Raw genomic sequence first — 23,697 nt, 5'->3', positions numbered from 1 at the left:
TCACACAGCAAGGATTGGCTCTTTTGACCCTTCTGCTCACCTACTTCAAGGGCACATTGGACTGGCCTCCAGACTCTGCTCTGGGAATCACGGCTGATGGCAGACCATCCATCCATTTTCTATACCCGTTTAATTCAATTTAAGGTCATTGGGCGAGAGATAGGTACACCTGGACAGGTTACCAGTCCATCACAAGGTCACACACAGACAAACGAAACACAAAACCATGCACGCTCACTCCCAAGGACTTAGAGTCAACAATTAACCTAACATGCATGTCTTTAGACGGTGGGAGGAAGCTGGAATACCTGGAGAGAACCCACGCATACACGGGGACAACATGAAAAAGGCCTCAGCTGGGACTCGAACTTGGAACCTTGTTGCTGTGAGGCGACAGTGCTAACCACCACACCACGTGCAGCCTGATGGCACACCTGAAGAGACCCTTTCAGGGGGCGGCTGCAGCTTGGTGTGCAGTTTGCTCCCTCTGCTTGTGTTCAGCTTTTGATGGTTGTAGCAGTTCCAGTGTTGGATTAAGAGGCCTTCAGCCTCTGAAGATACCAGCATTCCTGTGGGGGATGTTTTCTGGGTAAAAACCAGATCTTAAATTCTACACAAAGGAGAGAGACAGAAAACTGCCTAATTTACAACGACCTTCGGCCCTTTGAAAGCTTTTGGGAGTGGAATTAGCAACAGACACTTGCCATAAATTCGAATAAACACAATTGAACAAAGAATCCTTTTTGGAGACTTACCTATCTTATCTGGACCAATAAATCGAAGTTGACACTCTACCCCCATTTCCCCAGATAAGGGGACCAGCCGGAAAAGGGTGGAATGCCCTCTCCGGGTCGGGAACGAGATCCTTCCCCAAGTGGAGGAGTTCAAGTATCTCGGGGTCTTGTTCACGAGTGAGGGACGAATGGAGCAGGAGATTGACAGGCGGATCGGTGCGGCGTCTGCAGTGATGCGGGCTCTGCACCGGCTCGTCGTGGTGAAGAAGGAGCTGAGCCAGAAGGCGAAGCTCTCGATATACCGGTCAATCTATGTTCCTACCCTCACCTATGGTCACGAGCTGTGGGTAGTGACCGAAAGAACGAGATCGCGAATACAAGCGGCCAAATGAGTTTCCTCCACAGGGTGTCTGGGCTCTCCCTTAGAGATAGGGTGAGAAGCTCGGTCATCCGGGAGGGGCTCGGAGTAGAACCGCTGCTCCTCCGCATCGAGAGGAGTCAGATGAGGTGGCTCGGGTATCTGGTGAGAATGCCTCCTGGACGCCTCCCCGGTGAGGTGTTCCGGGCCCGTCCCACTGGGAGGAGACCCCGGGGAAGACCCAGGACACGTTGGAGAGACTATGTTTCTCGGCTGGCCTGGGAACGCCTCGGGGTCCCCCCAGAAAAGCTGGAGGAAGTGGCCGGGGACAGGGACTTTTGGGTTTCTCTGCTCAAGCTGCTGCCCCCGCGACCCGATCCCCGGACAAGCGGAAGATGATGGATGGATGGATGGGACCAGATGGCTAAATAAGACTGAAATAAGACTTTACCAAGACTCACTTTCTTAAATCTTAAAACTGTATTAAATGTGTTTGATAACTTTGTACAAGTTCTTTCAGGTTCCCAGTGAAGTTACAAGGTGCATAAAGAAACAATTTGCATGATTCTGGCTTAAAGTGTGACGAAGAAATAATCCTGTTGGAAAATGACCAACCCGCCTATGGAACCACATTGCCCCCTAGTGGTCTGTAGTGTTGAATAGTTAAATCCACACGGAGTCAGTAAACTGGACAAGATATATGCAACAATACAACTTCTAACGATGTCCCGTCGGTATCTATTTGTTATTGTTTGGTATCTCCATAGTTAACACAGAAAATTAACATTGTGTGGTTCGCTATTCATATGTCACAACTTTACAGATATTCATCTGAATTTTGAGAACTCATAATCATGTTATGTGTTATTTGATATCCTTATATCATAAGTATGTTATATCTTTAATCTGCATATCTTAACAAGTTGTGGTGTTTTCAGAATCATCGAGACAAATTTTCTATGAGACGGAATTAATGGAGAAATAAGAGTTTCTTTGTTATATTTAGAAGTCTCTTTAACGCTTTGACGCTGAACAGATCACCTCACACAGACACCCAGGCAGACGTCACCACAGTTCAGGCATATCATTGGCTGAAAGAGTAGTGTAATTCTACGTCATGGCCCGCCTCCACGAGTCAAACCACGGACCCCGCGAACCCAAAATCAGACTTGGATTAGATTTAGAGATTTGGAAAGAAGAGAAGAGTTCACCAGAGTTTTCAGTGTTTTACAGAGTCTCAGGAGAGAGCGGAGAGACAATAGAATGATGCGGAGAGGATGAGCGATGCAGACGGAGACAGGAGGGAGGAATAAGATGGCAAAGACTCAAAGGAAGACAAGAAAGAAAAATCGGAACAACGATAGAGACAGAATGAAGTAGTCTAAGAATACACGCTTTCTGTATTTTTGTTCGTCCATCGTCATCCATGTTCTTTTTACGTTGCACGTTTTAACCTCCGCTTTTGCACGCCATCACAGTTTTTCCTACCAAGAAAGCCAACTCCAAACAACCTTTTATTAATCTTCTGTGAACGTAAGTTCACTTCATCAGAGAAATCAACAACCGACCAACTCTGACACTCGGAGGATTTTATCATTCTGTACGGTGAGGTCCTCGACACCAGCATTCCCGTTTCCCGGTGAAAAGAAGCGACCAGGCAACTGCTGAGAAGTCCAAGAGAGTCCGCTGAAATCAGCCACAACCAGGCCCTGAGAGCGGAACCCATAAGAAATCCACTCGGACTGAGTGGCTACTACCTGCTGTGTTCCGAGCTGACTAAGGGCTTCAGTAAAGTAAGGCCGACCCGTTTTTCATCTTAGAGTGGGTTAGATGGATGTCTCGAGACTCTCACTCTCAATGATAAATGAATCCAAGATGTCAGTCTTTAGCTTCAAATAGTAAGCCAACCTAAACTATTTGAATAAATCCAGTATCTCTCCATTCCCCATATTTTTGTTTTCCATTCACTAAGTGTTGTATATAATCACCCATATTCAATGCATCTCCTGTTTGTTTAAGGTTCATGTCTTTGGTCATATCATTTTAATAAATAGTTCATATATCTATATACTGTATATGTATAATCACAGGTTGTGTCGTGTGCTTTCTTTACGTAATGTCTGTCCAACCAAACGAGAATTCACGAAAGTAGCGAGATATGAGACTGATTATTAATTGAAACATTAATTTAACATACCAGGATCGTAAGAGTTTGTGTTTTTCCTTCATTCGAAGGTGGTGCCCTACATTCGAGGTTTAAGGTTTATTGAGACTGTGAGAACGTCTGATAAATCCTTATATTTGATATATATATTTGCCCAAATATCGCTACATGGTCCAGCCATCTTTTTTTTGATCCTGGTTGATCTTCTTGTGGGATCTTGTAATTTTGATAAAGAGCCTCTAACTGCTTCTGAGACTAGGCTTGACCCGCATTAGTTTTGCAGCTTGTTCAGTTCCTTTGTTCTGCATCGCGGAGGTTTAGTGGTGCTTCTCTTTGGGTATTTCTGTTTGGTTCAGTTAGTGTAGAGAGGCTTTTTAATTGCTCTTCCTGAAAGTAAGTAGTTAAGTTACCAAAATGTTTTAATGATCTACTTTCTGCTTCTGAAGAGTGCAGACGTGTCTCTGCTTCCTCCTGCTTCCTCCTGCTGCTTACTGCTTTATTCGCTTTTAAATCATTCTACTTCTTTCCACAAGTCTTGGATCTAATTTTATTCTTTTATTCTTTTTCTTTTAATTGTATATTTGTAAACGGTACTAGCCCTCCTGTTTACAAAGCGAATGGGACAGAACAATGTCTCCTAACCCTGCAGTATCAGTGAGCTGCACACAGTGTGAGCTACTCTTTGTGGAGGTAGCACAGCTCGAGAAGAGGATTGAAACGCTGCAAGACATTCGTAACGACGAGGAATTTATTGAGTCTATTATAGCTCCTGTGCAGGCTGTGGAGCCTTCATGTGACAAAGGACTAACTCAGATCTTTCTACACGGGATCACAGCTGATGTGGAATCTCACACTGCAGCCCTGGCTGACACACTTCCCTGGATGTGTCCAAATGACACTGGAATATCTGGTGAAGCTCCCAAACCGAACGGTCCGACTGACATCGCCCACTGGAACAGTGTTGGTGCCAAACCCAAATCATCAACCCCAGCCAGGATCTGGTCTCATGTTGTCCGTCGCAGAGGTAAATCCAGCACGAAACCTAAACCTCCAGCACTTACTCCGCCACCTGAAGTTCCATTGCATAATAGATACGATCCGTTGATTTCAAATAGAGTCTGTGATGATGAATGTAACCCAAACATGAAGACAAACAAGAGAAATGGCCCCAAACCTCAACCAAGGGTTAACCAGATCATCAGGAGAAGCCCAAATCCCACAACCAAGGTGAGGACTACAGAAGCGATCGACACCTCCACACAGAAAGCAATAGACACCATTCTAATCGGGGACTCTATAACACAGCATGTCAGAATGGCAAAGATGGAAAATATAACTTTTTCTGATACATCAGTCAGGGAAGTGATAGATATTTTGCCGAACATTCTGTCTACTCATCCAGATGGCATGAGGATCATTGTCCATACAGGGTCTTTTGATATTCTGAGAAGGAAGACTGGCTCTGAGATCCTGAAGAAGGATTTTTCTCTGCTGTTTGAGAGACTGTGTCACTATGGAGCACACCGTGTCTCCATTTCAGGCCTCATTCCTAATGTGGGTAATGGAATTGAACTTTTCAGGAGACTTCTTGGCCTAAACACATGGTTGTCAAATGCATGCATCGCCCATGGGATTAAATTCATTGATAACTTTAATATCTTTTGGAACTGTAAGGAGCGTTTCAGACCTGATGGCGTGCATCTGAATCGAACTGGATGCAGATTACTTGGTGCACACTTACATCATGCTGTTGGGACGGCAAACCCAAACATGACTGTACAGATTAGACTGAAGGACACAGCAGCGAGGCAAACAACCTCCAGCCCTCCCCCTTCACCAGACCCTTTACTGCACATCACCCAAGGTCTCAAAAGGATGTCTCTATCCCAGCCAGGACTCCAGCGACCTAGCCTGGCTGACGCGTCCACAATCTCGATGAGATGGTGGTCTGGGAACTAGGTGTGCATTTTCTCGTATTTGAGGCGTGGTTTACGAATGCCTAGAGCTGTTTATTGGGCGCTACGAATGTCTATCAAATTGTGTCTGGTTTTTCCCATGCTGCTTTGCGCGCGATTCATAGCCAATTGTATCACTTATACCAGATGACGACAGAAATTCGACGAGGAAGAAGAAGAAAAAAAAGTAAAATAAAAGTAAACTTGCGCTCTAAGCTACTTAAAGTGATGGTTCAGAGTAGATTCACCCTAGGGTCATTTGAACCGTGACATCCAGCCAAGTTTTTCCGATATTGGCTGAACATCAGCCGAGTTACTGAGTTATTCCGAATAGCTTAGTACAAGCGCTAACTGACCCTGGCAGTATCTCCAAAATTACCACACTAAAATCACATGCCATGACACCAAACTTCTACAAATATGGTCTGTACTCACAAAACGATGCATTTGGAAGTTTGTACATAGTCCAGGAGTTTATTATTATCAACACAAGCCTAATAGCTTCTCTGCTGCTAAAGCTGTGTCGACGTCACTTCCTTGATCTGGGAGCTTAAATGTAAGATGAGGGTTGATCTACTACTGTAGACAACAAAGCAAGGCTGCTCAATTTCTCCATTGATAAAATAAATTCACAACTCTACAACATAAAAATTCATGTAGAATATAGCATATACTTTGTTGTCTACAGTAGTAGATCAACCCTCATCTTACATACAACCCTTACATTGAAGCTCCCAGATCAAGGAAGTGACGTCGACGCAGCTTTAGCAGCAGAGAAGCTATTAGGCTTGTGTTGATAATAATAAACTCCTGGACTATGTACAAACTTCCAAATGCATCGTTTTGTGAGTACAGACCATATTTGTACTACTGTAGAAGTTTGGTGTCATGGCATGTGATTTTAGTGTGGTAATTTTGGAGATACTGCCAGGGTCCATTAGCGCTTGTACTAAGCTATTCGGGATAACTCAGTAACTCGGCTGATGTTCAGCCAATATCGGAAAAACTTCGGGTGGGCTACTTGGCTGGGTGTCACGGTTCAAATGACCCTAGGGTGATCTACTCCGAAACACTTTCTAAGGCTGCATCGAACGGTAACGTTGTGTCCGCTGCCATGTTGGATTAACACTCTACAAGCTTCGGTGTAGCGCATAAACGTCGTCATCGTCTTGCTGCCCTCCCCCCGTTCTGTGATTGGTTCCCAAACTCAGGCAAAAATAAGGGCGGTGGTTTCCAGGCTGACTTTGCAGTGAGAATGAAATCGAGCGCAAAGCAGCATGGGAATTCCCAGGCTACCAGCGACCACCATCTACCAAGAAACGCAGGGCACCCCCTCCTCCTCTTACATCATCTGTCCTGGCAGAGCAGGACACAAGGGGATGTGCAGGATGTTCAAGGAGCAGCAGAACATCCAGAGTTCAAAACAAAGATATCATGCCATGATGTGTTCAGGGTCCCTGCTATAGTAGTCCGACTACTGACAGCTGTTCTGAGAACAAGCTGGGACCCAATAGGATTCCTGTATTAGTTAGTAAAAGAAGGAATCGAAAACAGTCAGCCTGCTGGGTGAATCCATCTAATCTGTTAACGGTACCACGTACAACTCAGAATACAACAGAGACCAGTGTAAACTCCACAAAGCTAGCCTTACTTAATATTAGATCACTGTCTAATATGTCACTGTTAGTTAATGACTTCACAATTTCACACAATTTAGATTTTCTTTTTCTGACAGAAACATGGTTAACAGAGAGCACAAGTGCTACTGTTCTTAACTCATTGGCTGCCAGCCATTTTCAGTTCAGAGCCACCCATACTGCCAAGTGTTTTTCAGTATTTTGACTGATTTTCCAAGACCCACAGAAAAGTGTGTCTTATGACTATGTACACACCGAAATTACCAAAAGAAAGAGTAGACTCTCTTCTTTGATCAGGAAAAAAAAGTTTGTTTCTACGATTTTCAGTCTTTTAGTAATAGACAGTAGAACATAGGTTGGTTTCACCAAAAACAGCTGTTTGACCCAAAAAATGGAGAAAACAAGCTCTTTTTTTTTGTGCATAGTGGCACTGCTGCCACCTAGCGGGTAATTTTGCCAGTATATTCTCTGTTTAGTGTTTACAAGCCTAAGATTTAGTGACGAACTCCGCTAGATTGTCCCCCAGCCCGCTCCGTTAAAAAACGCAATTGACGTCTATAGACGTCTTTGGCAGTGAACGTTTTTTTTTAAATTGACGTCTATAGACGTCAATGGCACCGAAAGAGTTTTTAATGAAGCAGCTCCCCCAAACTTTAGTTTTATGGATAAATGCCGAAATGGGAGGAAAGGTGGGGGGGAGGCTGCCTTATTTAAAGATACATTCCAGTGTAAAGAGATCTCATTTGGTGATTTCACTTCTTTTGAATATCTTAGTTTTATTTTAAAGGGTGTTCCTAAAATCCCTTTCTTAATCATTTACAGATCTCCAGGATACCGTGCAACTTTTATTGATGATTTTTCTGAATTATTGTCTGTTATTTCGACTGATTTTAACCATTTTATCTTGACCTGGGATTTTAACATTCACATAGTGTCACGCCCATGGACTTATGTTTTTAGTTTCATGTTTTAGGTTACGGTTTTGAGTTTCAGTCCATGTTTAGTTTTTAGGTTAGCCATGTTTTAGTTTCCCTGCACTCTATTCATTAGGTTCACTCACTTCACCTGTGTCATTCCCCTCCAGCTGCACCCAGTCACCCATCACTTACTCCCTATTTAGTTTCCTGCCTCCCCTCTCAGTTTGTTGGTTCTTTGCTTGTCTTCCCTGCCTGCCATGTTTTTCACCTGCCCTTCATGCCATGCCTGTTCTGACCTAAAGTTAAGTATTTATTTAATCCATGCCTTGTTGAGACCTTTGTTTGTTTTTTCACAGTTTGATTTTTGAATCCGGCCTAGCCGCGCTTTGTTGAAACTTTGTTTTTTGTTAATAAATCAGCCTTTGTTTTTGAAAAAGTCCGCATCCGTGTCCTCCCCACACATCACCCTGACACATTGATAATATGACGGATGGTAATGCCAAAGAATTTTCTTCTGTGCTGGACATGTTTGGTTTGTGGCAACATGTAACAGAACCTACCCACCTTCGAGGTCACATTCTGGACCTGGTCATTTCTAAAGGTGTTGATATTTCTTCTGTTGTGGTTATTGATTTGGCCTTGTCTGACCATTTTTGTATTTTATTTGATTTACATATTACTCAGAATGTTCAAACAACCAGCTTCTCAGTTAAGAAGAGGTACATGAGAAAACAAGTGCTCAGCTTAGGGAGGCCATAGCTATGTTACCAACAATCAGCGCAAAGTCGGTTGAAGGAATGCTGGATCATTTTAACTTAATAAATTTTAATGTAATGGAAGCTGTTGCACCGATAAGAATCAAGAGCACCTTGATCAAACAGAAAACACCACAACGGTCAAAAACCTGAAAAGAGAATGCAGGAAAGCTGAACGTAAATGGAGGAAAACAAAGCTTCAGATTCACTATGAGCTGTACAAAGAAAGCCTGCGTAGTTACAACAATGAGCTGTGCAAGGCCAGACAGCTGCATTTATCTGAAATGATGAATAAGAATGTCAACAATTCTCGAACTCTGTTTGTTATTGTTGAAAAACTCACAAATCCTCCTAAACAGTCAAACCCAGACCTCCTCTCCACAGAGAAATGCAACAAATTTGCCAACTTTTTTTTAGCCAAAAAATCAAAACGATTAGACAAAACATTCACGCAACACAGACAAACAAGAAAACTAATCTGTCTAAAACCTAGAAATAACTCTGACGTTATGTCACAATTTAATATTGTAGATTTAAAAATCCTAGAGGAAACAGTTCGGCAGCTGAAATCAACAACTTGTTCTCTGGACATAATACCATCCGACTTTTAAAAAACTGTTTTTACCTCAGTAGAAAGTGATCTCCTACGAATAGTTGGCTGGAAAACTGGGTTGGACTTTCTGGAGCGGTCCTTAACTGGTTCAGGTCCTACTTAGAAGGCCGGAGTTATTTTGTTACAATTGGCAGCTATGAATCTGAGCGAGTGGCCATGACTTGTGGAGTCCCCCAGGGGTCAATTCTTGGACCTCTTCTGTTTAACTTGTATATGCTCCCTTTGGGTCAGATATTGCAGAATTTTAACATCAATTATCACAGTTATGCAGACGATACACAACTTTATGTGTCTCTGTCACCGGACGACTGCAGCCCAGCAGATGTACTGTGTCAGTGTCTGGAGGAAGTAAACACCTGGATGAGAGAATTTTCTGCAATTAAATGAAGACAGAACTGAGATCATTCTGTTTGGTAGCAAAGAGAAGAGGGTCAGCGTTGGTAAATATCTTGAGACTCGGGACCTTACAATCATTGACCAAGTTCGTAACCTCGGAGTGTTGATAGACTCAGATCTGACTTTCAGCAGCCACATCAAAGCTGTCACCAAGGCAGCTTTTTACCACCTCAGAAATATCAACAGAATTAAAGGTTTCCTCTCCCAAAAAGACCAGGAGAAACTCATCCATGCATTCATCTCCAGTAGACTCCATCACTGTAATGCTTTTTTAACTGAACTTCCCAAAAAGAGCATTAAACATCTGCAGCTCATCCAGAACGCTGCTGCTAGAGTTTTAACCCGGACTAAGAGATCTGAACACATCACACCAGTTTTAAAATCTTTACACTGGCTTCCAGTCAGTCACAAAATAGATTTTAAAAGCCTGCTGATGGTTTACAAATCCCAGAACGGTTTAGGCCCAAAATACATCTGTGATATGTTCAGAGAATATAAACCTAGCAGAGCTCTTAGATCCAAGGACTCAGGTCAGCTGGTCCAGTCCAGAGTCCAGACTAAACATGGAGAAGCAGCATTTAGCTGTTATGCTGCAAACAAGTGGAACAAACTGCCAGTGGAGATTAAACCTTCACCAAATGTAGACATTTTTAAATCCAGGTTAAAGACATTTCTATTCTCATGTGTCTATGCATGAAATATCTTTTAACTTATCTAGACTGTTGTTTGTTTTTAAATTCATTTAAATGATTTTATTTGTTTCTCTTTATATTCTTTTATGTATTTTTAATGCTTCGTCCACTCCCCGCTGCAATGCTTTTATTTTATGTAAATATTCAATGTTTTTTCATCCATTTAAAGAAGTTTTTTTTTTTTTTTAACCTTACAGGCATGTTTTTGGTTGGTGGGAGGAAGCTGGAGTACCCAGAGAGAACCCACACATAACATGCAAAATGGCCTCAGCCGGGACCCCAACATGGAACCTTGTAGTTGTGAGAAGACAGTGCTAACCACCACACCACCGTACAGCCCTTTATGGGAATCTGTTGAAAAAAAATCACTTGGGCATGATTTTTTTTCCCAGTGTGTTCAAACATGTCTTATTCACTTCTAGTAATACTTAGAAGGATTCTGTGTGTTTAGGGAAATACATTCAGCTTCTGATTCACTAAAGGATTATGTGGCTTTGTCGCCACTTTGTCGCCATTCGGCTTAACCCTCATAGGGTCTTCGGGTCTGTGGGACCCATTTTCAGTTTTTAGCTTCATAAAAATGATACAAATAATTATTTTTTCAAACTAAGATTCATTGGCCTTGGCTCATTTTCTGTGAGGAATTTAAATCAGAAAAGAATTTCAATGACCCCCCCCCCCCGTATACCCCCCCTTCACATTTATATTACATACAGGGTCTTTGGGTCCACTGGACCCGGGACTAGTGAAAGTGTGGAAATCATAGCTTCTGTGCACCCATATTTTCCCATATTCCTCTCTGGGCCTCTGTATGTGTGTATGTTGGTAATTTACCAACTTTGTTGCAAAATTAGAGCACCCAACACTGTCTGAACCCAGATTCCCACACATTTCGACCTATGTCTTGCAGGAACCAATCTTGGGGACCTGACACTATAAATAGCTCTGTCAGCGTGGTTCCATACCACAACTGATCAAGATGGCAAAGCGACTCTCTGTTCAGGCTGCCTCACAGTTGATAGTTGAAGAGACAGAGGGTTTTGATGGTGATGCAGAGGAAGTAGAATGTGAGGATCACCCGAAATGATCATGGACCATAATGCCACAAAAGGAGGGATGGACAACCTCGATAAGCTGGTGACGGCTTTGATATGTTGGATATCTCCTCGTAGAACACCTTCGTCATTTGGATGTCACTGAGCCCAGAGTGGAATGGGGGAAAGCTGCAGAAGAGGCGTCTCTTTCTTGAGGAATTGGGGAAAATGTTGGTGAGACCTCAGATTGAGAGAAGACGACATCTTCCAAGAACCCCAATCTCTGCAACCATTGTGTGGAGGATTCAGGGGGAAGATGATGGTGCCACATCCTCCCAAATGACAGAACCACCATCTGCAGAGCCTGAGGTAAGTGTTTGATGCTGTTGCAGTATAAAAATCATGTTTCTGAGAGAGAGAAGTGTTAATAAAGATCCTTATCTTTTCATTATTCTAGATGGCCGGCAACAACAAAAAGACGCGCTGTGAAGTGTGTGGACCCAAGAAGGACAGAAAAACACAATATACATGCACCCAGTGCAAGAAGTACATATGCAATACACACACAGTGAAACTCTGCCCCTCATGTGTGGTATAGTCTGGTATGAAAGTAGCCGTGTTCAATGGGGCTACTGTGTTGTTCAGACAGATGTTGTGTAAACTGACCTGACTAGGTTGAATATCTAATGAAATTCAAATAAATAACACTTGCTTCATTTGTACATTTGTTGATTACTTTCCAGTTATAACTGTTTTATGATGCATTTCCTTATTTTGTTACATTTTAATAAGAAAATGAACAAAAACGAGTGGCATTTTTATGCATAAATTTAATTTAACAAAGGTAAAGGGAAAAAATTTAACATATGTGTTGTTTATAATACTTGCAATTGGGATGGAGTAAACATCTTCAGAGTATTTTAACAAAAAAAGGTTTGATTATGTTGAATTAAAAGCCCCAAAATGCAATGGGTCCACCAGACCCAGCAGGACTCTCTGTGTAACAAAAAGACGAGGACCCTATGAGGGTTAAAGTATTGGTGAAATAAAAACAGATAATGCCTTATTCAGGCTGTATTGTCTCTGCCCTGTTCTCTCCCCTTATATTCATGTAGAATATATGCTATATTCTACATGATTTTTTATGTTGTAGAGTTGTGAATTTATTTTATCAATGGAGAAATTGAGCAGCCTTGCTTTGTTGTCTACAGTAGTAGATCAACCCTCATCTTACATTGAAGCTCCCAGATCAAGGAAGTGACGTCGACGCAGGTTTAGCAGCAGAGAAGCTATTAGGCTTGTGTTGATAATAATAAACTCCTGGTCTATGTACAAACTTCAAAATGCATCGTTTTTGTGAGTACAGACCATATTTGTACTACTGTAGAAGTTTGGTGTAATGGCATGTGATTTTAGTGTGGTAATTTTGGAGATACTGCCAGGGTCCATTAGCGCTTGTACTAAGCTATTTGGGATAACTCAGTAACTCAGCTGATGTTCAGCCAAGATCAGAAAAACTTCGGGTGGGCTACTTGGCTGGATGTCACGGTTCAAATGACCCTAGGGTGAATCTACTCCGAACTATCACTTTAAGCCAGAATTATATCAGCTCTCAGCTGAAAAGGTCATGAATCCTTACCCGAGTGTTTCCATTCTGCAGTTTGGACTCTTCAGTCCAGCAGAAAGCTGCTTCACTCCTGAATCCTGCAGGTTGTTGTTACTCAGGCCCAGTTCTGTCAGCCTGGAGGACTGGGAGCTGAGAACTGAGGACAGAGCTTCACATCCTTCATCTGAGAGGTTACAGCCACTCAGTCTGAGGAGGAAATGAGATGGAAGGAAATAACTTGATCCATTAATCAATTAAACTACATTCGTATTTGATAAGTGGAAGAATTCTGTTTCCCAGTTTGTTTCTGTTTATTTGTGAATGACATTAAAGTGTGATGGAAAATGTCTACATGTACTGTCTTAGCTTAGCAGATGGAGAAACCTAAAGATGTATCCTCTGCTGTTATTGGCCCATCCTGTTTTGTTAGTGATGATCTCAGCTCAGCAAAGAACACCATGTGAGCAAAGCATCTTCTCACACTAACAGTCAGCTGTTCTGCCGGCACCACTGTGTTATCTTGATCAGTTCATATGAACAAATGTGGCTGTTAAGGCCCTCGGCCTCTGGAGAAGTCACTCAACCTCCCTCCTTCATGCAAAGTCGAGTGTGACATCACCCAGCAAGGATTGGCTCTTTTGGCCCTTCTGCCCCAAATTCCTCAGCTTTATCTTGTCTTTTTAATTCCCTTGTTCCCTCAATAAACCTTTAAACTCCAACTTAGCACGTAGAAATATTTCATTTTACTTTCCTCTAACCCTAGCCGAGCGGGGCTCTGTAGCTGCAGCCTTTGTCTGTCACTCTGCAGACCGCCATGCTTTCTGTAGGACTGACAGACCTTTCTTCCAAGATATTAATACAGAAAGCAACCCAGTCTCACAGAAAAACGTGTAATAGCTACGTTGGTCCACAAGGGAAAACGTGGTATTGTCACAATTTGGCCCCCAAAATTGTGACAATACCACATTTTATTTGGCCTATTAATTTACATTGCTTCGCAACCAGGTCACGTGACTATCAAGTTTCCCTCAGCTAAAAAAGGAAAATAGCCGACTGTCAACCTTTTTTCTGTGAAAAGCATAACATTTTAAGCAAGCATCTGCATTTGTATGCATTTCGATGGCATTTCTAGCGAGAACTATGCATAATATTTTCAGAATCTTCGTTCAGAGAATGTAGACGATCTTTTGTGTATTAGTTTCGCCGAAGAATAACACGTTTTTAAGGTGGTTACTATGGACGCTGCTATCTCTACGTCACCGACCTGCGCCGACATTCCCCGTAATTTCTGTTTATAAATAAAATAATAAAAAATGGGTATATATATATATATATATATATAAAGATATAGCCACATAACAATAGTGACCTTATCATAGAAATGGTTGATAAAACATTATCAACCATTTCTATCAGTGGGCCATTATTTCAGTGAGACAGTAGAGAGAGAAGGCCTGTTATCAGGCATGGGCTTTTTTTTTGTTTTTCAACTTTATTGACCAAACGTGTATCTTTCAAAATATATTCATCATAAATATATAATACGCACAAAATATATACGTATAATCTGTCTTTATGCGACTATAAATAACCCTTGCAAACTGGAAGTACTACGAGTATCGTGTTGATTTTGTTTGATATTACATGGTGCGGCTCTAAAAGTATCTGAAGTAAATTTATTTAATTTTTCTTTGTATTTATCATCGATATCAAGTGTAATTACTAGTTCGGCTGTACTTGATATTTGATATATTTAGTAGATGTATGTTTTTCCAACCCTACTTTGCAAAACGGAAGAAGCTGCTAACCCAAAACCACATTTCTACAATAACAGTTAGAATATCTAACATATACCAACATCTTGACTTTTTTCAAACCTCAATCATATAAATGAAGTATAATTACTAATTCGGCTGCACCAGATATTTGATATATTCAGTATATATATGTTTTTAAAACCCTACTTTGCAAACTGGGAAGAACTACAAATATGGTGCTAATTTGGATCAGATACATAGCACGACACAAGGAAATTGTAGTTTATTTAAAAAACGGGCGTATTTCTTATAATTTGGAATGGTAAATACTAAATTGAGAGTACAAGGAGAGATTTAAAGGGGTGGAAAACACATGATGTATTTTACCATATTTGATAGCGCCCCCACTTGGTGGCCATACCCATATGGGTATAGTCATATAGCTGAAGTCAAGAGCTCTCTATAACAGTTGGTTCCATATCGGTAGCCTCTTCTGTTAATGAAGCCTGGATGAAATCAAGTCTTTGGATTTTTTTTTCATTTTTGGTCAGAAAGAACCTTCAAGGTATTGATGATTTTCCTAATCATGTTCATAATTTTGGATTTGGATCATTTTACTCATAGGTGGGTGACAATGAGCCCCTGGGCATGGGTATGTAAACATCCCATACCCCATAGCAGGGCACTCACTTCACAAAAAATAAATAACAATAAAGATCATTCTTCAACAGGTAGCCCTCTCAGCACCTCAATTATCCTACCCTGCCCCTGCAATACATCTTCTGTAAAGACAGACTTATGTGTGTGTGTATGTTGTTTGTCCGCTATATTCACTAGTAAATACTACTACTCTTTCATCACTATATTAATCAGCCCAACTTCTTCCATCAAATCAGATACACATATAACCAAATAGACATATGTATGTTTATGTCGGCATACATACATACATAAATACGAGTCATGTTTTTTTGATAAGTAACTCTTTAAGCAGCTCAGTGTGGTTGCCAGGTTCGCTAGTACCTGCGTTTTTTACGCATTAGGTGACCAGTCCGTGTCTATTGCAGAACTTTAACATCAATTATCACAGTTATGCAGACGATACACAACTTTATGTGTCTCTGTCACCGGACGACTGCAGCCCAGCAGACATACTGTGTCAGTGTCTGGAGGAAGTAAACACCTGGATGAGAGAGAATTTTCTACAATTAAATGAAGAAAAAACTGAGATCATTCTGTTTGGTAGCAAAGAGAAGAGGGGCAGCGTTGGTAAATATCTTGAGACTCGGGACCTTATAATCACTGACCAAGTTGGTAACCTCGGAGTGTTGATAGACTCAGATCTGACTTTCAGCAGCCACATCAAAGCTGTCACCAAGGCAGCTTTTTACCATCTCAGAAACATCAACAGAATTAAAGGTTTCCTCTCCCAAAAAGACCAGGAGAAACTCATCCATGCATTCATCTCCAGTAGACTCGATTACTGTAATGGTCTTTTAACTGGACTTCCCAAAAAGAGCATTAAACATCTGCAGCTCATCCAGAACGCTGCTGCTGGAGTTTTAACCCGGACTAAGAGATCTGAACACATCACACCAGTTTTAAAACCTTTACTCTGGCTTCCAGTCAGTCACAGAATAGATTTTAAAAGCCTGCTGATGGTTTACAAATCCCAGAACGGTTTAGGCCCAAAATACATCTGTGATATGTTCAGAGAATATAAACCCAGCAGAGCTCTTAGATCCAAGGACTCAGGTCAGCTGGTCCAGTCCAGAGTCCAGACTAAACATGGAGAAGCAGCATTGAGCTGTTATGCTGCAAACAAGTGGAACAAACTGCCAGTGGAGATTAAACTTTCACCAAATGAAGACAATTTTAAATCCAGGTTAAAGACACTTCTGTTCTCATGTGTCTATGCATGAAATATCTTTTAACTTATCTAGACTGTTGCCTGTTTTTAAATTCATTTAAATGATTTTATTTGTTTCTTTTTTTATTCTTTTATGTATTTTTAATGCTTCTTGCACTCCCTGCTGCAATGCTTTTATTTTATGTAAAGCACTTTGAACTGTTTGTACATGAAATGTGCTGTCTAAATAAATTTGATTTGATTTTGATTTGATTGGGTCAACAACCACAATGCTACAATAGCGACCAGGCAAGCTAAGCATAAAAGACGAGATCTGGCAACCTGATAAAAAAAAACGCAGCAGGACTCATGTATGCTGATAACGTCTATTGAATAGACTGATAACTGTCAAATAGGGTGCATAGATATACTTATATTATTATTCATGATCAAAAAATTATCTTTTGTTTTTTGTGAACACATGTTCCAAAAAATGTAAAATGAACAGAGTAAAGCATATTAGAATGCATACACAACAGAAGTTCTGTTGTGTCATTTGTAACTACACACAATAAAATTGTTGTTCCTTCACGTCAGCCTAAATTCCTTTGCATTGTCCTGGTCGGGTTGCCGTGCCTCAGCCACTGGCGCATGCGCCACGCAGATATAGTGTGGCTATATCTAAAAAAAAAAAAAAACACCAAAAAAACCAAACCAAATATATATATATATATATATATATATATATATATATATATATATAAATATATAAATATTTATTTTTTTAAACAAAAAGTACGGGGAATGTCGGCGCAGGTCGGTGACGTAGAGATAGCAGTGTCCATAGCAACTACCTTAACAACGGTACAAAAAGTGTTATTCTTACGTTTTTTTTAAGGAGATACCAAAATCTTCGGCGAAACTAATAAACGAAACATCGTCTACATTCTTTATTATGCATAGTTCTCGCTAGAAATGCCATCGAAATGCATACAAATGCAGATGCTTGCTTAAAATGTTATGTTTTTCACAGAAAAAAGGTTGACTATCGGCCATTTTTCTTTTTTAGCTGAGGGAAACTTGATAGTCACGTGACCTGGTTGCGAAGCAATGTAAATGAAAAGGCCAAATAAAACGTGGTATTGTCACAATTTTGGGGGCCAAATTGTGACAATACCACGTTTTCCCTTGTGGACCAACGTAGCTATTACACGTTTTTCTGTGAGACTGGGTTGCATAAAGGACAACTTTTTTTCTCTTACTTTAACTCACTTTAAAAAGTTTCCACAGAAAAATACATTAAAAAGCTTAAAGCGGCAGTAGGCAACTTTTTTTGAGTCATATTAGCTTGAACTGTGATGGGATTCTGGAAGTAGAATATTAAATAGGCTGTTTAGGAAAAATAACGAAATCTGTAGCTCCCTCTGAAGCCTGTAATCCTGCTTACAAAAACCGAGCGCTCCCGGCTGTTTTTAACCAATCAAGTTAGGGTGGAGGAATCCTACCTGTCAATCACAGCTTGTGCACACGCTGCTGAGCGTGAGTCTGCCCCCAGCTTGTGTGCGCTCACACTGGTGTGAACTCACGTGCACAACCTCGTCCACAGAGGGGGAGGGGTTTGGGGGGCGATTCGGAGCTTGTTAGAGGTTGGGGGAGGGACCTGAAAGTTGTATCAGTTCGAATTTTCCGATTTTAGACTCGCAATTTTGAAAACTTGCCGACTGCAGCTTTAAACTGCACTTTGGTTATTTATTTATTTATTTTTAGAGTTTCTCATGTTCAAAACGGACAGCAAAACTAAATCTACACTTCAGGACGTACTGTGATAGAAAAAATCTGATCCTTTATGCTCACATTATCATTTCTACTTCTGTGTAACTGCTTAAATTTACGTATGCATTAGATTAATAGCTGCACTCTGGAGATCACCACTGTCCGCTCTAAGAACTGAGTGTCCCACAGCCTGGGCGGTATCAACACCACTATCTGCTCCCAGCAGGACAGAAGGAAATGTCTCATGCATAGACGCAAGCATCCGCCTTCTCTGCCCTATAAAAGCTTCCTGAGAACTCTGTATTTTGAATTTCAGACAGTATTCCTGAGTATTCTTATTCATTTTCCTGACATACTGAAAACATGCAGTCATCATGACTCTGAGGAGTCTGGGGAGGAAATATCTGATAAAAACAGCAACATTTCTGTGGACTGTGGGGAGCTGCTTTTGGACAGCTTCTAGATTTAGTCTGATAAAAAGCTGTAAAATATCCTTATTTGTTCCATTTTAATATTTGGAGTCAGACTTGGTGTGCAGTAGGACTTGGAGATCCTGATTGTAGTCATCTACAGGCATCTGTTTATAAAAATCACTTGGACATGAGGTTTTTTTCCAGTGTGTTCAAACATGTCTTATTCACTTCCAGTAACACTTAGAAGGATTCTGTGTGTTTGGTAAATACATTCAGCTTCTGATTCACTAAAGGATTATGTGGCTTTGTTGCCCGTTAAATGGCAGCAAACCAGAGGCTGCACATCTGTCTAATTCACAAAGGGTCAGGTTCACCTCAAACCAAATTACCATACAGATATCATCACTGTGTTCCAGTGCAGTGTGAGGAAAAAACAGCTCATATTTCTGTAAAGTAGTTTACTTTGGGTATGTGATGGATCTGTGTTTTAGGACAAATCTACAGGAATGGAAAGGAGTTAAAGTAAAAGAGCACTTTGGTATTTCTTTAAACTGTGTGTGTTATATTTCCTTATCAGAGTTATCAGAGTTATTTAAGTCAGATAATCAAAAGGCAGAACAGATCAACTTGTTTCATTGATCAAGGTACCTGGAAGCTGATTTTAATCCATTTAAGCTAGAATTATATCAGCTCTCAGCTGAAAAGGTCATGAATCCTTACCTGAGTTTTTTCAGTCTGCAGTTTGGACTCTTCAGTCCAGCAGACACCTGCTTCACTCCTGAATCCTGCAGGTTGTTGTTACTCAGGCCCAGTTCTGTCAGGCTGGAGGACTGGGAGCTGAGAACTGAGGACAGAGCTGCACAGCTTCTCTCTGAGAGGTTACAGCCACTCAGGCTGAGGAGGGAATGAGATGGAAGGAAATAACTTGATCCATTAATCCATCAAACTACATTTGAATTATATGTATTTGTTAATTTGTCCATGGAAATAAAGTATATAAATAAAATAAAATAAAAAAAGCTCAACATAGTTTTTTTTACAGAAAAACTAAATATAAATCTGTCTAATTCATATTGATTATTAGAGTTAGTTAAGCCAGATAACTAACTAACGAGATGGGAGCAAATAAACTGATAAATTAATTAATCAATTAAACAAATTTACTTTAAAATTGATAAATAACTGTCACCAAGTTCTTCCTCAGAGGAACTGCTGAGTTTCTATTTCCAACTGTCAGGTTTGGGAACTTGGCTGTGGATTTTTGGATGCTGCTTACAGTTTTGTTCCAGGAGGTGGCATTTGGCGTCAGGAGGCATCAACAGGTGCAACCCATTATCCGGTCATCAGGGGAGGCTTATAAGAACCACTGTTGCCAGCAGTTTCTCGTCGGAAATACTAAGCGACTCCACAATAGGGAGCGACCATTTTCCTGTAATGTGCAGAATAGGAATGGATGTCGGTAAGGAGGATGACTGGTACTCAGGGAGGTGGGGCTGGGAGAAGGCAGATTGGGATAAATTTAACCAATTCTGTGAGGCCCAGGTAGGCAATATCACAGTGGGAGGAAATGTGGACGAGGCAGTAAGAATGTTGGCAGATATGTTATCGTTGGCCACAGCAGCCACTGTGCCAAAGACTACAGGGAAACAAAAGAAGAAAGTAGTGCCGTGGTGGACACAAGAATGCTCCGAAGCCATACAAACAAGAAACAGAGCATTCAGGGTGCTGCGGAGGACACTTACTCCTGAGAAAGTTCTAGAATATCAAAGGACAAGGGCAGTAGCGAGGAAGGTCATCAAGGAGGCAAAAAAGAAATGCTGGAGAAATTACTGCTCCCAAATAGGGGAAGAGGTACAAGTACAAGAGATATGGGGCATGATCAAGAAAATGATGGGGGTAGCTAAATCAAAGAAAATGGCAATTCTAGTAGAGGGGGACAGGGTGGCCAGCTCCACCAAAGAAAAGGCAGAAATGCTGAAGAACGCATTTGTGAAGGCACATAGCTCCACCAACCTGGGTGCTGAGTGGGCAACACATCGTCAGACACTGATGAGGCAGTGGGGAGATGTATGCAGGAAAAGAACAGAGTTTGAGAGCCCTTTGGATGCAGAGATAACCCTGTTTGAGCTCAAAAGTGCTTTGGCTAGTACGGCCCAGACGTCACCAGGGCAGGACGGAATATGCTACGTCATGTTAAAACATGTGTCTGATGTAGTGTTAAAAAAGGTGGTGGAGGTGTATAACAGAGTGTGGGAAGAGGGAAGGGTCCCAGCAACATGGAAGCATGCATTGGTGATACCAATTGCAAAGCCAGGGAAGGACCCATCAAAGGCATCTAATTATAGACCGATCGCCCTTACCTCAAACCTGTGCAAACTAATGGAGAGGATATTGGTAAATAGGCTGGCATATTATATGGAAAGCAAGGGTTCATGTTCCAGCTACCAGTGTGGGTTCAGAAAAGGGCGGTCAACCATAGATGCAATGATAAGACTAGAAACAGACATTAAGAAGGCACTAGTCATGAAAGAGGTGCTAGTCGCAGTATTCTTCGATATCGAGAAGGCATACGACATGTTATGGAAGGAAGGATTAATGATGCAATTAAGCAGGCTGGGAGTGGGGGGGCGCATGTACAACTGGATACTTAGCTTCCTATTTGGGCGTACAATACAGGTGAGAGTAGGAGCAGACCTATCATCAGTTGCAAAGGTGGAAAATGGAACTCCGCAAGGCAGCGCCATTAGCCCGGTATTGTTCAACATCATGATAAATGACATTTTTAAAAATGTAAACCTAGATATAGTGGTTTCACTGTATGCAGATGATGGAGCACTTTGGAGAAGGGGGAGGAATGTTAACCTGGTAGTCAACAAGATCCAACAGGCCATTATGGAGGTGGAAAAATGGGCAGGAAACTGGGGATTTAAGTTTTCCATATCAAAGACCTGCTGTGAATTTTTTACTAACAAAAAGGTGGATACCAACGTGAAGCTGTATTTGTATGGCGAGCCACTGGAAAGGGTGGAGGTAGTGAGATACTTGGGACTATGGTTCGATAAGAAACTGACATGGAGAATCCATATTCAGAAAATTGAAACAAAATGTAAAAAAGTAATAAACGTGATCAGATGTTTAAGTGGACTGGACTGGGGGGCCGACAGAACCTCCCTAATGACTATGTATTATGCGCTGGTAAGGTCAGCAATTGATTATGGTTGCATGGTGTATGGATCAGCCTCAGACACACAGCTGAAGATTTTAGACAGAGTTCAATCCCAGGCACTAAGACTGTGTAGTGGAGCACTAAGGACATCCCCAGTCGTCAGCCTACAGGTGGAACTGGGGGAAATGCCACTGGCATTAAGAAGAAAGAAACTGGCCCTGGCTTACTGGGCAAACCTAGGAGGCCATGGGAGGGAACACACATTGCTCAGGCAGTCCTGGAGCAATGCTGGGAATACGCAGCAAAGCGGGGCTGGGGTTTTGGCTGGAGCATAGGGTCCTGGGTACAGGAAGCAGGGCTTCAGAGCATAACAATTGCTCCAACGGTGCCTTTATCTCCAGTCCCGCCTTGGGTTTTTCCACAACCGACAGTCGATTTGGCAATACTGCAATATATACATGAGGAGACAGAGACAGAAATAGAAAATCTGGCAGGATATGTCAACAACTACATTAGAGACACACACCACCCATGCACTGAAATTTACACAGACGGCTCTAAGGATCCAGTGACTGGGCGTGCAGGGGCCTCCATGGTGGTCAGGAGAGTAGGGGTCAGCCAGATGTGGAGACTGACAGATGATCTGTCAGTGTATGCTACCGAAATGACCGCAATAGTTAAGGCATTAGAGTGGGTGGAGGAGGCACGGCCAAGAAAGGTGGTGATATGTTCAGACTCTGCTGCAGTTATAAACAGCATACAGTCATCAAGGTCGTGTAGGATGGACTTATTGATTGAAGTGTATATGGGTTTATATCGCTTGGAAAGGTCTGCAATCACAGTGAGTTTCATATGGATCCCAGCACATGTTGGAGTGTGGGGAAATGAACGTGCCGACAACCTTGCAAAAAAAGCCTTAGAGAGGCCAGAACCTGACGTAGCAGTTCATTTAGGCCGGGGAGAAGCGAAAGCACTCATTCAAAGGGCAGTAGTGAAGCAGTGGCAGATGGTGTGGGACAGGGAGAGAAAGGGAAGACACATGTACAACATTCAAAAGGAGGTGGGGAAGGTAGCCAAGGTGGGTGGCAGTAGGAGAGATGAGGTTGTCATCGCCAGAATGAGGATAGGCAACACATTACTGAACAGCACTCAGTGTAGGTTTGGAAGAGTGGCATCAGGGCAGTGTGTGGGATGTAGGTTGGAGGAGGAGACAGTCCAACACGTATTGTTTGAGTGTCCTGTGTATGAAGAGGAAAGGAAACAGTGGAAGGACGAGCTGCTTGGGGACGGTGGAGCTGGCTTTGATCAGGCCACAGTGCTGGGAAGGGACGTCAATATAAGGGCAATTTTGAGGTACCTAAAAACCACAGGGCTATATGCCCGCATCTAAGCAGTAGGTAGCAGAATCTCCCAGGAACCGGTAGGTGGCGGTATGCGCAAGCACAGCGTAACCCGCCAATAACTCAAAGAAGAAGAAGAAGAAGAAGTTCCTCGTCGGAGTGTTCACGCGTGTGGCACGTTCGTTACCTCCTGACCAAGCTAAGTTCTTGTCCGAGCTCATGTATTTTGTTGTTGCTTTTGACATCAGGTGTTCACGGAACTATCACGTCTCTTGGATCAAGTTAAATGGACCACCTTTCCTGGACCAAGAAAGGAACTCAGCCGAGAAGATTACTTTTGCCCATGAGACCTTGCTGACTCTCTGGATTGCCTGCTCTGACCGAACGCTGTTCACCCTCCGACGCACGCCACCTTCGGATTCCTCAAGAGCCTCTCGAGACTCCTCCCTGGTGGATGTCCTGTCCTCATATGTAAGCCGTTCACCCACTTACCTTTCCAGTGTCTATCAACGATTCATCGCTAACTACCTCCTCTTGT

General features: G+C 42.0%; 1 protein-coding gene across 4 annotated transcripts in view; it reads right to left on the bottom strand.

The window, feature by feature from the left end:
* Positions 1-23,697, bottom strand: part of LOC142391904 (NLR family CARD domain-containing protein 3-like) — a 68,455-nt gene that overhangs the window by 8,993 nt on the left and 35,765 nt on the right. For 2 of the 4 annotated variants that reach the window (XM_075478083.1, XM_075478085.1), the window contains 2 exons: positions 19,374-19,547; positions 12,895-13,068 (listed from right to left, as the gene is read on the bottom strand). The exons of 1 other annotated variant lie outside the window; for it this stretch is intronic. In XM_075478083.1, coding sequence (XP_075334198.1) covers positions 12,895-13,068; positions 19,374-19,547 — 348 coding nt within the window. The remainder of the gene's footprint in view (positions 1-12,894; positions 13,069-19,373; positions 19,548-23,697) is intronic. One more of the 4 variants, XM_075478086.1, reaches the window with a different exon arrangement.

The sequence above is a fragment of the Odontesthes bonariensis genome, chromosome 11, assembly GCF_027942865.1.
Source record: "Odontesthes bonariensis isolate fOdoBon6 chromosome 11, fOdoBon6.hap1, whole genome shotgun sequence".
NCBI lineage: Eukaryota > Metazoa > Chordata > Actinopteri > Atheriniformes > Atherinopsidae > Odontesthes > Odontesthes bonariensis.
Note: the sequence above shows the minus strand (reverse complement) of the source record. Positions and strands in the feature narration are given on the sequence as shown.